The sequence below is a fragment of the Polypterus senegalus genome, chromosome 6 (assembly GCF_016835505.1).
Source record: "Polypterus senegalus isolate Bchr_013 chromosome 6, ASM1683550v1, whole genome shotgun sequence".
Lineage (NCBI taxonomy): Eukaryota > Metazoa > Chordata > Cladistia > Polypteriformes > Polypteridae > Polypterus > Polypterus senegalus.
Window position 1 is genome coordinate 67495111 of NC_053159.1, and position 17032 is coordinate 67512142.

At 38.0% G+C, this 17032-nt stretch overlaps 1 protein-coding gene across 1 annotated transcript in view; it reads left to right on the forward strand.

Annotated features, from left to right (window-relative positions):
* LOC120530629 (unconventional myosin-X-like) overlaps window positions 1-17032 on the forward strand; it is a 388518-nt gene that overhangs the window by 141880 nt on the left and 229606 nt on the right. The window contains exon 10 of the mRNA XM_039755051.1: window positions 15856-15974. Coding sequence (XP_039610985.1) covers window positions 15856-15974 — 119 coding nt within the window. The remainder of the gene's footprint in view (window positions 1-15855; window positions 15975-17032) is intronic.

The following is a 17032-nucleotide window of genomic DNA, read 5'->3' on the forward strand; positions in this document are numbered from 1 at the left end:
ATAAACAAACAAAAAGAGGTCACATATCAAAGTTGATGTGAAAATGCGAATCGCAGCCCACCGTCTGAGTGTCAACACCATTGGAAGAGGTAGAGGAAGTGGAATTCCAGGGCTCACACCGTTTGAGCAGCGAGCTGCTTGAATTATTGGCGAAACACAGTATAACCAGCATTTTACCAGTGGGTGAGGGGGAGTTTTCATTTTTTTCGTTTACCATTATCCATACTTGTGTCAGTAATTTGCATGTTTGTTTAGACAAAAATTTTACTGTTTGTTATATTTCAGATAATATTACCAAAGGTGACCCCAACCACCATGCTGGGGATGCTACTCCAGGTGGTGATGGTGCTGCTGTCCTAAGCCCATCTTCAGGTGTAGGCATGTGCATATATCCCTTCCCCGGAAACTGCTGGGCAACCGTCTGACCATGTACTGATGGATGCTGTTCTGTAATCTTAAAATGTGATAGTGGATGCTGTAAGAGATGTGCAGAAAGGAATTAAGGCATATACATGATATTCTGTGTGACATTGACAAACATTTAATGATTTGGTTAAAAAATAAATGCTACATCTGGTTTACTTGTTTTTACATTCTGCTGATTACATTCAAATTAAGTTGTAATGCTGTCCAATTTGTCTGATCATTTGGTTGGTTAGGGTCAGGTTCATTATACCGCATATTTTCAGTTACAGGCAACCCACAATTGTGTGACATATTAGGCAGCACCCTACATGCTTGCACAATGCAACAAAGTTTGTGGGGAACTACAGAGGAGCACTCTAAAAGTCTTATCCAGGCAGAGCTAATGGCCCTTAAGCCGCCCTATAGAACATACTAACACTGCCTGAGGCCGATTGTAGAGGTCATTATAAAATCTCTCTTGTTCAGTTAGTGGGTGGGCAAGCGGGATGAGAAGCCACTTCTTCTGTGGGTACCTGCTGTTACCTACGTAATCATGTTATATGGTTAAATCATATAGATAACTTAAAATTTTGACCAAAGAGGTCATATTAAATGTATTATCTTACCAAGAAGCCAGCCATCACAAACAACGTTTTCAAATTTGTTCACTGCACTATTGTTTTTCAGAATGAATGAGTGGAAATGTGTTCTGTTTACATAAGCAAATTCGTTCTCTGAAGGCACCTTTTGAGCAATGTGTGTGCAGTCAGCCACTCCGATTACATTTGAAAAACTGGACATTGCTGTAAATTTGCCTGTTCAGCCATGATGTAAGGAAATGTTATGTATCTAGATACTACCAACCAGATAATACCATCCCGTGCAGCTGTCATGGCGTGGCTTAGTGATGACTGAGAAATACCCGATCAGTCAGCCAGTACACATTGAAAAGCTCCTGTAGCTAAAAACCTGTGGGAGGACAGAACTCTGCCTTTGTAAAACTGGCCTCAATTTGGTACACAGCTGAAATCTGAATCGACTTGGAAGCCATCCATCATCATGGGACAAGAAATCAGTATAATCTCTTAAGTACACACTCTTTTCTAATTCTTCCATTTGCAATGTCTTCTAAAGACACTAAAGCAACCATGGTAGTTGGGATAAGTTTGGCCATTCTGTGCATCATTATACCGGTTCAGTTTGATTACAGTCAAGTGTGTTAAATTTGTAAATGATATGCATTTAATTTTGGTGTATTTGATAAAGCCCGCGGCATGGATGCAAATCTAAAAAACAGTGAGAAATCATACAAAATCTGCTTTCACGCAGGAAACAAAATCATGTATACGCATGGTCTGAGGCTGCCGTGAAAATGTCGAAGCGTTACACGCAAGTTTTGCTTTTATACATCTGAACTGGAGTATAGAAACAGATGTACGCAACATTTTTGTGCATATGCACAATTTATAAATGAGGCCCCTGGTCTGCCACAGTGGTGACTTGGAGCTGCTGGTGTTCTGCTAATCTGAAGATTAGTACCTTGCCTTTCTATACAGTAATAAAGTACCTGTATTTTCTGTAGAAACCTGGACTCACCTTTCTGTCTCTCTTGCAACTAACTCTGACCCAAGCTTGACAATACCTGTATATTTAAAAAAAAAAAAAAAAAGTGCTAAAACTGCAAAGAATATTATATTTATAATATATATATATTATTTTTCTTTATTCTGAAATCAACTTTTTCCGGGATTGTTAATTTTTCTTTCAGCATAAACTGATGCAGTTTTTTACTACTTTTGCTGGTCAGCAAGAAAACTTTGAGAAGCACTATGAAACTCGAATGGTACAGTATCCGCATACAACATGCAGTGGTGTGAAAAACTATTTGCCCCCTTCCTGATTTCTTATTCTTTTGCATATTTGTCACACAAAATGTTTCTGATCATCAAACACATTTAACCATTAGTCAAATATAACACAAGTAAACACAAAATGCAGTTTTTAAATGATGGTTTTATTATTTAGGGAGAAAAAATCCAAACCTACGTGGCCCTGTGTGAAAAAGTAATTGCCCCCTGAACCTAATAACTGGTTGGGCCACCCTTAGCAGCAATAATTGCAATCAAGCGTTTGCGATAACTTGCAATGAGTCTTTTACAGCACTCTGGAGGAATTTTGGCCCACTCATCTTTGCAGAATTGTTGTAATTCCGCTTTATTTGAGGGTTTTCTAGCATGAACCGCCTTTTTAAGGTCATGCCATAGCATCTCAATTGGATTCAGGTCAGGACTTTGACTAGGCCACTCCAAAGTCTTCTTCATTTTGTTTTTCTTCAGCCATTCAGAGGTGGATTTGCTGGTGTGTTTTGGGTCATTGTCCTGTTGCAGCACCCAAGATCGCTTCAGCTTGAGTTGACGAACAGATGGCCGGACATTCTCCTTCAGTATTTTTTGGTAGACAGTAGAATTAATGGTTCCATCTATCACAGCAAGCCTCTTTGGTCAAAATTTTAAGTTATCTATATGATTTAACCATATATCATGATTACGTAGGTAACAGCAGGTACCCACAGAAGAAGTGGCTTCTCATCCCGCTTGCCCACCCACTAACTGAACAAGAAAGATGTTATAATGACCTCTACTTAGGCCTCAGGCAGTGTTAGTACAGTGGAACCTCGGTTCACGAACGTCCCGGTTCACGTACAACTCGGTTCACGACCAAAAAGATCGCCAAACTTTTGCCTCGGTTCACAACCACACACTCGGTATACGAACAAGCCAGGTTCCCTTGCCTGCCTGCAAGCTGAGCTGAAAGAGAGAGAGAAAGAGAGAGAGAGAGAGCGAGCGAGCACGTGCCTGCTAGGGAAGGGGAGGAGGAGATTGCTTCACGTGTTTGCTGAACAAGACAGTTTCCCTTGCGTCCTCAGTTGAGAGAGAGAGAGAGCGAGCACGTGCCTGCTGGGAAGTGGGAGGAGGAGATTGCTGCACGTGTTTGCCTGCCTATCTGTAGTGCAAGCGAAACCATCCCCTCCCCACAGGCAGCCTGAGAGAGAAAGAGAGCTGCCATGCTTTTTCATTTAAGCAAAGCCGCTCCTTGTTCATTGTTTTCAATAAGACGGCACTCTCTTTGTGCTCTACAGTATTTCGTGTGCTTTTGCAGTTAACTATGGCTTCTAAGCAAGTGGAGAGTGGTCAGAAGAAAGTTTTGAAGAAAATTGAAATCGAAGTAAAGAAAGAAATTACAAAAGGTGGAAAAAATGTTTACCAGTTTACTCATTTACCAATCTGAGAACCCTCGTGCTTTCAAGCAGCACAATGTAAACAAAGCCAGACTGCCAGTAATGTGGGGCGCAAACACGAAGGATTGGGTCACAAGGAGTTTGTTTTTGGAATGGCTGCATGAGGCTTTCACTCCTACCAGCTAAAAGCACCAGAAACCCAAGAAATCACAAGAGAGAAAACACCTGAAGGAAAACACTTCATGCCAGAACTCGACTCATGCAAGGTTAGTTTTCTTGGTGGTTTTTGTATTACGGATTTTTCAAAAGTTAATTTTTCAGTTCATAACGCGATTTGTTGCAATGTTACTTTTATCTTTTTTCAAATGTTCCTTTTTTCCGCTGTGCTTAAAACTCATTTTAAAAACAGTGTTCACAGCGATCAGGCTTTAAGTTTAATAGCGTGATCTCCTGCAATCTTTCTTTTCTGGTTGCTTGCGAGTTGGTTTTTGCATGCACTGCACTTCGGATTTGTTTTAATGTTCGTTTTATTCTGCTGTGCTTAAAAATCATTTTAAATAAAAATGCTGCGCGAGCACGTGCTACAGAGAGATTAGAGAGCGTGAGCGAGCAAGCGCAGAGAGAGAGGGGGCAGCTGACAGGGAAGGGATGGGGGATAGGGTGTGTGTGTGTGCGCTACAGAGAGAGAGCGTCAGCCAGCCTGCTCCTGTAGCTGAGGGAGGGAGGGAGCGCGAGCGAGCGAGCCAGCTCCTATAGCTGAGCAGGGAGCCTGGGTGTTTTGTGTCAGTGTTATTCAATGTTTTTACATTAGTTTACTATTACACTGTGCATTCTATGGTGTAATTAACTATATTTGTGCTTAATCTTTACATATATTTACATATTTACATACAGTTTGTACTGTCTGGAACGGATTAATTGTATTTACATACAATCCTATGGGGGAAACTGCTTCGGTTCACGACCAACTCGGTTTACGACCAAAGTTCTGGAACGAATTATGGTCGTGAACCGAGGTTCCACTGTACGTTCTATAGGGCGGCTTAAGGGCCATTGGCTCTGCCTGGATAAGACTTTTAGAGTGCTCCTCTGTAGTTCCCCACAAACTTTGTTGCATTGTGCAAGCATGTAGGGTGCTGCATAATGTGTCACACAATCGTGGGTTGCCTGTAACTGAAAAGATGTGGTATAATGAACCTGACCCTAACCAACCAAATGATCAGCCTTTAACCTTTACCAGACTGATAGATCTCAATTACTTCTGTTCTCATTTGTTCCTGAATTTCTTTGGATCTTGGCATGATGTCTAGCTTTTGTGGTGCTTTTGGTCTACTTCTCTGTGTCAGGCAGCTCCTATTTAAGTGATTTCTTCATTGAAACAGGTGTGGCAGTAATCAGGCCTGGGGGTGGCTATGGAAATTGAACTCAGGTGTGATACACCACAGTTAGGTTATTTTTTAACAATGGGGCAATTACTTTTTCACACAGGGCCATGTAGGTTTGGATTTTTTTTCTCCTTAAATAATAAAAACCATCATTTAAAAACTGCATTTTGTGTTTACTTGTGTCATATTTGACTAATGGTTAAATGTGTTTGATGATCAGAAACATTTTGTGTGACAAATATGCAAAAGAATAAGAAATCAGGAAGGGGGCAAATAGTTTTTCACACCCCTGTAAATACCAATGCGGACACTCAGAGGAGCAGTTACTCAAAATTCAGCTTTGTGTATGATGTCATGTCTGCAGTCTTGCCGAGCCTTACTAAGACTGCCAGATCCTGGAAATTTCAGAACAGCCTGTCACTTTCTTTTGGTCTAACAAGAAAGAGAGAGTCTGTTGCTGGGTTCCTGAGACTCTTTGAAAGTGTAGGTGCAGCATTAAGTACTTTTTGCATTGTATTATCTTTGGTGGCCATTTTTGGTTGAAAAAACATTTGTTATACTGAAATTTACATTTCTTAAAAATTAAATCAGTTTTATGAATTTGTCAGGGCCAACGAAATGTATTCGTTATTCTGAAAATTTGAAAACTCTGAAGTTGTGAGTTCAAATCCTGGTGCTGAAATTGTATGACATTAAGTAAGTCACTTCAACTGCCTGTGTTCTAATTGGGAAAAACAAAAGAGATGTAACGAATTGTATCTGTATTTTGAAAGTCAAGTTGAAAACAGTCAATAAGTAATAATACTATAAGTCACTGGAGCTGCTTATTCTTGAACATGCTGTACAGTTGTCCTTGAGGAAAACATTTCAGCAGTAGATCAATTTCTGCTTTTAATTTTACTTGGCTTTTGTTGCAGATCCTTACAAAACACAGTTATAGAGGAAACATATTATTTTTAAAATTTAAATGGCTCATTTAAATGTAATACTTTAACCTGTAATATTGTACAATTGCAAGGTTTTGGAGGGGTTAGATTAGAAGCAGTATACACAGAATCATGATTTCCTTTAACTTATTACATATGGCATTGATTTTTGCAGGCTACACGTTTACAATTCCAGTGGAATGAACTCAACGTTTTAAACATTATACAGAAAAGAACAGGTGGAAAAGAAAAAATGGCATTATCTACATATAATATCCACCTTCTTTGTGTTCTGTCTGTGATGGAGCCCTTTACTGAGTTGCGCTCAGTTATTTAAACTAACTATGGCATTTGGTCGCAGCTGTTGTACCCAGGATTTGAAGTGGGTTAGAGTGCTGTACTGGCACTTGCCTGTTTGTGGTTTGTGAATATAAGTGCAGCAGCACATGGCAGTCTGACCTCCAAGGGGACACCCTAGTTCTCCATAATACTGCATGCATTTCACCGCCAAGGATCACTCTCCCAACCCCACTATTTGAAGGATATGTACTATACATAAGCGAGATCGACAATCCAGCCTCTCGTGAAAATGGGTATATTTTATACCGCATTCCGAAGAGTAAGTCAACAGAATAGGAAGTACTGTATGTACTCAAGTAGGACACTTGCTAACCGCTTTTTCTTTGAGCTTTGCCTAACTTTCCTTTGCCTACTTCACCCTAGATTTTGATCAAATTGTTTGTTCTTAGTGGTTACCTTTTGCTCTAGGTGTCCCATCCTACCAAATTTCATCTTTTGTATTGGGCATGTGTGATAAACAGTCCATTAATGTCGAATATCATTATAGCTTAATAAAGAAGGGATCAAGGTGCCTGCAATGACCTACAGTTCCAAAACCTCTTCAATGCAGACAGTACCTACTTAATTGCAGTTAATGACCGTTATGTCTGACTCAAAGTAAATACACAGTTTAAAATAAGATCTGGCATATGCTACTCTAATATTTAATTACAGCCTATCATTTTAAGTAAGGGCAAATGTACTGACATCAATTATTATATGGATTATTACTTTGCCTTAGAAAAACACAAACCATAGCTTGCTTACTTTCATTAATGGAAGACTCTGCTATTAAGGAATATTGCCTGTAAAAGCCGTTATCTTTTTAAAAGGGAGAATGTTATTCATTGTGAATTAACAAAAAAACATTAAGTGGGTAAAAACTGCCAACTGTTTTGAGGCAGAAATTCAAAACTTTGTGTATTGTCAAACTTCAGATTATTAAGCAACAAAATCACTTAAAAACATGTTAAAAACCTGATCAGTTTAATATTGATGGATTCTTTATAGGGGGACTGCATATTATATATAAAAAAAAAAAAAAGTGACAGAGAATGACCTTTGTCCCATTATTTCATGGTGCAATGATTGCACTGTCATAATTGAAATTTGTTTTCCCAGTGTGGAGCCGTTTATGTCACACACTTGTAACCTGTGAGATTTGTGCTTTATTTTAGATGTATTGAATATATCAGCACGGTGTTAAGACAACAGACAGCAAGTAAGATAGTGGATGATATTTATGCACCTTCAGCATCATTTTATTGTGCTGGCAACATAAAACAGTGCAGCCTAGATAAAGATTCTCCTGGGAATTTATTAATGTTAATACCAAGCTTCAAGGTATCCTGGAAAAGTGCTATTTCTATCAAATCTGCTTACTCTGCACTGAGTGATGTCACCTTTTTGCAAATACCTTAAAGCAGAATTAGGCTGATGACCTGGTTCCAGTAGGTTTCGCCAGAAATAACTCTAAAGGCAGAGATCCCTCTATACTAACTACTACAAGAAAGTATCCAAATACAGTCGTCAGATATGATGGAATTCAGAGCAGGAAATGGGACCATAACATTTCACAGATGACTGCAGGGATCTTCAGGGTAAAGCACATAATATAGAAGAAATAGCAGGTTATGATGCCGGTGGAAAAGTGATATAAATATTACCGGCAACTCTGATTTCTATATATACAGTATTTCAATTGATACCCATATATAAAAAAAAAAAATGTGGAGGTTAGTCAGACTGTGGTGTAATGATAGATATACACATTGAATCACTGTGCATTTAACTTAGCTTTTAAGGTGTTGAGCAGTAGAAGATTCTTAAATATCAACATAAAACTAGATCTCTGCAAAGTGGTGTAAATTATCTTCAAATATAAAACACACAGTAAGTGATCACATACTTATTTGTCCCCTTTTACAAAACTAAGTCATCACTACTATAGCCAACTGGTTTTAGATGTCCCATAATTAGTTCAATGGAGATCATCTGACTGTAGTCATAAGGTTTCAATTAATTATAGTATAAACACATCTTACCTGAAAGGTCCAACTTGTAGTGAATCGGCATGGTGGCCTAACCTACATAGTGAAGAACACTTTAAAGTAAAGCCATGAAAAAACAACTGAAAAACACAAGTCAGTGGATGGAGACAAGATAATATCCAAGTGACTGAATATCACTTGTTGTACAGTTAAATTAACCATTTAGAAATGGAAAGAGTACTGAATGGCACAGCTGGAAATCTGCCTAGAGCAGGCCGTCCAAAAAAACGGACTACAGTAATCCCTCCTCGATCGCGGGGGTTGCGTTCCAGACCCCCCCGCGATAGGTGAAAATCCGCGAAGTAGAAACCATATGTTTGTGTGGTTATTTTTATATATTTTAAGCCCTTATAAACTCTCCCACCCTGTTAACATTATTAGAGCCCTCTAGACATGAAATAACACCCTTTAGTCAAACGTTTAAACTGTGCTCCATGACAAGACAGAGATGACAGTTCTTTCTCACAATTAAAAGAAAGCAAACATATCTTATCTTCAAAGGAGCGCCGTCATAAAGGAGCGCGTCAGGAGCAGAGAATGTCCGAGAGAGCGCAAAGAAAAAGCAAACAATCAAAAAATCAATACATGCTTTTAAGTATACAGAAGCACCGCGATAAAGCGGCATTTTGTAGAGGAGCGTCTGTGTCCTCTGTGCAAACAGCCCCTCTGCTCACACCCCCTCCGTCAGGCAGAGAGAGTGAGAAAGATAGAGAGAAGCAAACAAGCACAGCGCGGGAAGCATATCTTATAGAATTGAGGAGTTTTAGTTAATATGCAATACATGCTCTGATTGGGTAGCTTCTAAGCCATCCGCCAATAGCGTCCCTTGTATGAAATCAACTGGGCAATCAAACTGAGGAAGCATGTAACCTAAATTAAAAGACCCATTGTCCGCAGAAAGCGGCGAACCAGTGAAAAATCTGTGATATATGTTTAGATGTGCTTACATTTAAAATCCGCGATAGAGTGAAACCGCGAAAGTCAAAGCGCGATATAGCGAGGGATTACTGTAATTGTGGAAGAAGGAGACTAGAAAGGGAGACCCCCAAGAAACGTAGGTGAACTCTGTAACAGTTACAAGCTACAGTGGCTGAGATTACAGAGACCGTATAGACAACAACTTTGGCTTGGGTGTACCAGTCACATCTTAAGAGCGTGGCAAACAGAGGGTAAGGCTAGAAGGCTCCTGGGATACTCTGAGGTCCGCTGGAAGAATTGTATATGGTCTGATGAGACGCTATGTGAAGACCACTTTGCAGAGATCTGGTTTTATGTTGATATTACCTTAAATCGCTTCTTAAAATCGTTCACAGCTCTCCACCAGCGTCCTTTGTCATCTAAATGTGCTGATAAAATCAGGCTGCTAGCAGCCGGCTATTCCATCCCCCCCACCGACTTAGAACGTGCACAAACTTCTCCCAGCTCATGCCTTGATTGATTTTCTTGGAGTGAACTGGAGTTTTAGAGTGGAAATAATAGATTGTTGTTTGGAACACACGCATTTCATGTCTGTTCCGTTTCTACAGTAATCTGTGTAAACACATTGTTAAAACAGAAATGTTTTTTATATTCTAGTAGTAGATGACAAAATGTAGGCATAAACTGTATAATGTATGAAGCCTGAAGTCTAAATATCAAAGAAATACTTTCACAGAAGGTACAAATCTAACACAACAGCTGTGCTTTTATTAAAAAATAGAACTGCAGAAACAAAAAGCCGCCTTAACATACGACATTGACACCTTTTTATTATGACTGCCTCGGTGGCGCAATAGAATCAGCTGTTGACTGGGAATCAAAAGGTCGCGAGTTCGATCCTGCACCCCTCTGTTTTGAGAAGTAAACTGCTCTTAGTCTTACTATTTTGGAATAAAAACATGCATTTGATTTCAGTCTGTAACAGCTAGAGTAGTTTTTGATACTTGTAAAGGTTAGCTTTGTGTTTTTTTTTTATTTTTTATTTTAGTCAGTTTTATTATCTCGGCCGCGTTCATGAGCCCAAACACTCCCCGCCCCCGCATCTGACACTGCTGTTTTCACATAGACGCGCTATAACAGAGGTAAACTCCGCTCCCTTCTACATCGGATAAATAATATTGCATTTCTCTCTATGCTGTGGTTTCTATTACACACCTGAAAGAAAGAGACAATATATGTGAAAACCTCATCGCACAAATGCAATATTTGAAAACGAACAGCGTCCAATCAGCTGTAAAAGTATGGCATTTCTAAATGTTTGCTTTTTTTCGGTCTGATTCTCTCAGTCAGACTGTATATTTGTCTCTTATTCAGTGCGCTCAAGAACATGCACATGGCCAGATGCTGTGTGCTACAACATGCTGACGGTGATCAACGCACATTTTAAAAAAAGAAAGAGACAAATATATGTTACGTTTTGAAGAAATCATTTTATGACACAATTTACCTTCATTTATTTACTTACTTCCTAAAGCCTAAAGTCACAAGTAGTGTGCAGAGGGCATGCTCAAAAATGTGTGTAATGCCACGAAAAGTGCCTGCTGACACTTTAGTATGCAAGCAATGGTATGTGCATTCTGGCTCCGATGTAGAAGGGAGCTGAGTTTACCTCTGTTATAGCATGTCTATGTGAAAACAGCAGTGTCAGATGAGGGGGTGGGGTGTGTTTGGGCTCGTGAACGCGGCCGAGATAATAAAACTGACTTAAAAACAAAAGCTAACCTTTACAAGTATAATGAATTACACCGGCTGTTACAGACTGAAATCAAATGTATGTTTTTATTCAAAAATAGTAAGACTAAGAGCAATTTATTTCTCAAAACGGAGGGGTGCAGGATCGAAATCGCGACCTTTTGATTCCCAGTCGGCAGCTGATTCTATTGCGCCACGGAGGCAATCATAATAAACAGGTGTCAATGTCGCATGTTAAGGTGGCTTTTTGTTTCTGCAGTTATATTTTTGAATAAAAGTGCAATTGTTGTGTTAGATTTGTACCTTCTGTGAAAGTATTTCTTTTATATTTGGACTTCAGGCTTCATACATTATATAGTTTATGCCTACATTTTGTCATCTACTACTAGAATATAAAAACGTTTCTGTTTTAACAATGTGTTTACACAGATTACTGTAGAAACGGAACATACATGAAATGCGTGTGTTCCAAACAACGATCTATTATTTCCACTCTAAAACTCCAGTTCACTCCAAGAAAATCAATCAAGGCATGAGCTGGGAGAAGTTTGTGCATGTTCTAAGTCGATGGGGAGATGGAATAGCCGGCCATTTGCAGCTTTTCTTTTATCAGCACATTTAGATTAGCAAAAGATGCTGGCGGAGAGGTGAGAACGGTTTTAAGAAGCGATTTAAGGTGGGACGGATTTACAAGTTTTTTCGTAGGCTCTGGTAATTCTAGTGTTAAAGAATCTTCTACTGTTCAACATTAAAGAGTCTTTTTCTTTTTATCCATGTCAAAATAAGACAAATTAAATCCACTATTATTCAGTGTTGCATAATAATGAAATGTTAAACCATGCAAGAGGGTGAATACTTTTTATAGGCACTCTTTTTAAAAGTGAATATCTTGAACAAGTGTAGTACTTTGACACTTTTGTTAGGGCTCTCTTTATATTGTATATGAATATCAGTAGATGTCATTTTTAAAATGACTCTCGGCAAAAGAAATCAACAGGAAGAGTACCAAACTTCTTTACAACTAATGTTGTGAGTGTAGATTAAAGATAAAAAGTAAAGGCTCAAAGAACCTGGCATCTTGAATTGCTTGTATTTTTATGAATGTGCTATAAACGTTTTGAGCTGAAATCCAGTTTAGCAAAAAGTTTCAGACTGGGTTTCCTAGGTGTCAGACCTTTTTAAATGAATTTTATATTGGGGTTGGACACCCCCACTCAAAATCCTGTTTGACCAAGCTGTGCTGCCACATGACACCAAAGGAAACTGATGAATTCAGCTGCATGCAAGGAGTCTAGTGTACTTAATCTATGGAGTTTATGAGGGAGGGATTGCAGAGCAGCCAGACTCTAAACAGCTAGAGAACATTTTAGTAGGGAGATGAGAGTGCGCAGAGTGTGTTGTGGGTGAGCCGCCTCATCCGTTGGAAATTGATTCCAGTGATTGTATGATTTGTTTACAGGGATTTATTTTGCCTCTCTTGTGTTGGAGGATTGCACCTTGAGTTTATCTCACCATTCAGGGTTATAGTATTAATGCAAACATGTTTTTGAATGGTAGAGCATATTTTTTTTTCTTTCGGGTCTCAGTTGCAGCAAAATAATAAATTTGTTAAATAATGCATTAATGTAACTGACATGTCATATAGTAGTACTGTCCATAATGATGTCTATAAGAGAGGGGGGAAGTGATGCCAATCGGGTCACGTGAAGTAAACACATAAGACAGTGGATTTGTCAGTTGTACAGTGGAAAGAACATACAATAAAGTTAATTTAATGTAAAAGTGGATTGTGCAACAAATTATCTGCACGGAGAAACAAAAGCAAAGTGTTTGACTCAGATAGGGAATGTGGGATTTCTTGTAATGTAAGAGTCGAGGAATAATAAAAGTACCATCTGATCAGCTATGGCTTTAAATACAAGAGAGGAACCAAAATAAATGGACCCTTTCTTAATTTATTTAATAAATAAAAATGTCTTGCCTTATTTTAAGATAACTGTTGATATGAATTACAGTCTCTTCTGCAAAGACAAGATGGTAAAGAACACATCTTCACACGCAAGACTTTCAATACGAGACAGAATTTACCATGCTTTGTTGTACAATATAGCAGTATTGGGAATCTAAAGATCTTCAACTGACTTGACATAAGAATTTCAGCTTTGATTAAGACAATTCATAAGTCCAGCCACAGCAAAAAGGGAACCTACTGGTGTTGAATGCCCACAACGTTTTTCAAGCTTGTTACTAATGTAGCCACCCCAAGCCTGCATGGCTTTCTTTTGCTTAATATGTTTCATAAAAAATTAATTGTATGTGTATTTTATGGCATCTTGCAAATTAACATCTCTTTGTATGTGCTTCTTCTTGACTAGTATCTCACTTGGACGGATATGTTTTTGAAATGGAAAGGGATGATAATCCATGTAATTCATTTTAAAATGGTACACCATGCTCAATATTGTTTAAATATCAAATCTAATCGAGCACTGAGTGTGCTTCCTGTTTTTGTTGTTTGATGTGGACTTCATGGAAGCTAGAAGCTCACTGTTATGGGGTTTGTATTAAACATTATACAGAATATATTTTACACCATCTTGTAGAAGAAAAAAATAACTTGAATTGTCCACAAGGTGGAGATATTACCACAGGGACCAGAAACTGTGTTTAATGAATGTACCTCAGACTAGAGGATTAATAATTCTGCACTAGATGCCACCTAGGATACACTTGGAGTGAATTTTCAGAAACAAAACAAAATGTTTTTTTTTAATTTGTGATAGCTACTCTTTTTAAACAAGCATTAATCCTAGTTCAGCTTCAGCACTCCTTTTGATAACTTGTTAAATTAAGATTAATGTATATGCCTGCCCTGAGGTTTGTCACATTAATATTTGTGATTTTGGGGGTGGGATGAAGTTTTCTTCCCCTTGCCAAAGAGGTGCAATTTAGGTACTTGACACTTGACCTGGTATGAGAGAGTTGCTGAGGTCTAGAGCACAGGGCAGTATTAAACCCTGGATGGGATTCCAGTCCATCTCCTGACACATTCAAATATTGAGGGTTGTGGAAATGAATGAGTAAATGAAATTTATATAATGTGAATTGTATGAAATAAGTAATCTTGCATTATCTGTTTTTGAGATTCCCATGCCCACACCTGTCTTTTCCACTTTTCCCTTATCTAAAAGTAACCAAATAAAAAATCTGAATGTTTAATTTAAAAAAGTGTACTGTTCTTGAGGAAGCTGGAATTAATGGCTTCAAAAAAAAGTTATAGTATTTCATAAAATAAATGGATTTTTTACTTTTAGTACATTCCATATTTTGCAATATTAAAGCACGCATAGACTTTACAAGACAAACAAACTATACTTGCCTTTAGTACACTACTGGCACGTAGACTTATCTTGCTCAGTTGGAAGAATCCTAACTCATCTATTTTAAGTCAGTGGGTAACTGATGTTATATAGTATTTGAAACTGGAAACAAATCAAATTCACACTTGGAGGATCTGTACAAACCTTTCAAAACCTGGCAGGATCTAATCAATAACATTTTAGAATAAGTATTTAAATTGAGGAAGCAGGTTCTTTCCCTTCTTTTACTCTGTCTGTTCACTTATCTTTGCTAGCATAAAGTTTTACACTGCTGGCCTAGCTATCTTTTTCAGGGGTGAGGGGTGATATGCTTAGAACCTTTTTTTGTAAAAATTGAGTTGTGTGTGGAATATTATTTGATTTTAATACAATCAATAAAATAAAAAAAAAACAAAGCAGAACCAGATACATTACAAAAATATCAAATGCACAATGCATTATGGGAGAAAAACTGAGACACTTTAAAGATCCCCCAGATGTCTTGATATTTTAAAAGAGGATGTAAAGCAGTGATGTGCAAAGAATGTGCAAAGAGCAGCAACATTTAATTGATGAGATTTTCTGAGTTTTCAGCCACTTAAGAGTTTAAGATTAATCCTGGACTTGGCTGTCTTGTATTAATATAAACAATGATTTTTTTCTGTTGGCATAGTGTAAGTGTAAAAAATATATCCGGAAAGCTTGCCACATGACAGGACCAACTCTAGACACACTAGAAGCTGTTGTGGAAAAGAGGATGGTGGCAAAATTGAATATCTTCCTTCCCCTCCAGAAGGCTACTTTATTGGTGCACTTATAGCCACAGGCTCATTCCTCCACGGGTTGCTAAGAACCCTGGGGTTCTTTTGTGCCTTCTGCTATCAGACAAGTTAGTGTTTCCTCCCAATGTACCCTATTTTGAAATATCTGCACAATCTCTCTCTCTCTCTATCTATTAATTGATTGATTGGGTGTATTTTTCTACTGTGAATATTAATCCTTGTTTTTTATGTTTCTGCTGCTATATGCATCTGAATATCCTCATGGGGTTAATAAAGTTTATCTAATCTAATCGATGTCGCACAAATATAGAGGTCAAACTACCACTGTAGGGTATTATGTGCTTAAGTAGCACATAGATTAACAAGGCTGCTCCTCTATAGCTATTACATTCAAAGCATTCTGGTTTAGATTTAAGATAAAGAAAGCTAATTAAATGGTTTCAGTAATTTGTTCAACTTGTAGGGCAGCCTCCTTTTAGAAGTATTTGGCATTATTAAAATGAGTAGCATCTTATGAGCTTCAATGCAGTCATTCCATTTAGGACTCTTCGAGTGATTACTCAATGAAATGTTATGCTTCTCCATGTGTGTTAGTAGTATTATTTCTTTAGCTTGCTATATCTTAGCTAAATTGCAAACCTGAAAAGACCTTGTGTTTAATAAATTAATTTTGCTCTTTTTTTGTTTGTTTTTTTTTTAGTTATCAACAATGTAAGTGACCTGTTGGGCCTCGATTCCTTCCAACTTTCAGAGGTGTTGACCCAGAGATCGATGATCTTGCGAGGTGAAGAGATCTGCTCTCCTCTTACTATAGAGCAGGTATGCCTTATCCTCAAAGTCATTTCCACCTGATATATGCTTACAGTGCATTGATATGATCACAGTGAAGTCTTTTAAGGAATTTAAAACAGTAATGGGGGCTTTGACAGGTATGTCCCAGATCAGTTCTAAAACGTTTTTTTTCTTTCTTCTCACAACCCAATTTTGCCAATTTTTTTTTTTTTTTTGTGTGCCGTCGAGACTAAGAATCGCTGCCGACATTCATCCTGTGGGGAGTAATTGGTCCCCCTTAGCAAATCCCCACAGGTCATAGCAGAGCAAGTGCATTTGCTTATACTGCCTGCACTGACCAATTGCAAGACACTCTGCAAATCATAATGAGATTAGAATAGTTTAATATTTGTTTAGAAATGAAATATTTGCTTTATGTGCAAATATACAGACATTAGTCGCATCTTTTTGTGACCAGTGCCAAGGAAACCTGTTGTGTATTATGGCTAAGCTCCATTTCGGCTTATCTCATTACATGCACAGTTATGAGAACAGTGATATTCTTTTTTGCATAGCTTAACCAACTTGAAAAACATGACCGTGATCAGAAAGTATTAATAGCCAAATGTGGACCTTACCTTAAAACCGCTGAATTCTTCCTTTCCCAAAAGGCAATTAACTGCTGACTGTTAGTTTTATTAAAGTAGCCTGGTGGTCATGCTAGCAATGGTGTCATAACAGTATATAGAGAACAAAGACAGAATGGATTCTAAAAATGTTGCAGTATAAACAGCCATATTGTTTTTAGTGACTGTAATAGTGGAAAGATGGAAATGCTCATAACCTGCTATGAGGTTTTAGTCATTTAAATTGTATTTTCCCAGTATCTCTGAAACCATTCCTACTGTTGAACATACAGCTTCTTGGATAAACTGGTTTATTTCACCACAGTGAACATGGAGAGAATAGCAACTGATTTTAACAATTTATAAATTTTGTTTTTCTTAAGTTTGTTTTGTATAGCATCTGTTGATGATGTACTTGGTGAATTGTGCTATATGAAAGACCAATTAAATTGGTTTCTCAGTTGTAACTTGACCTTTAAA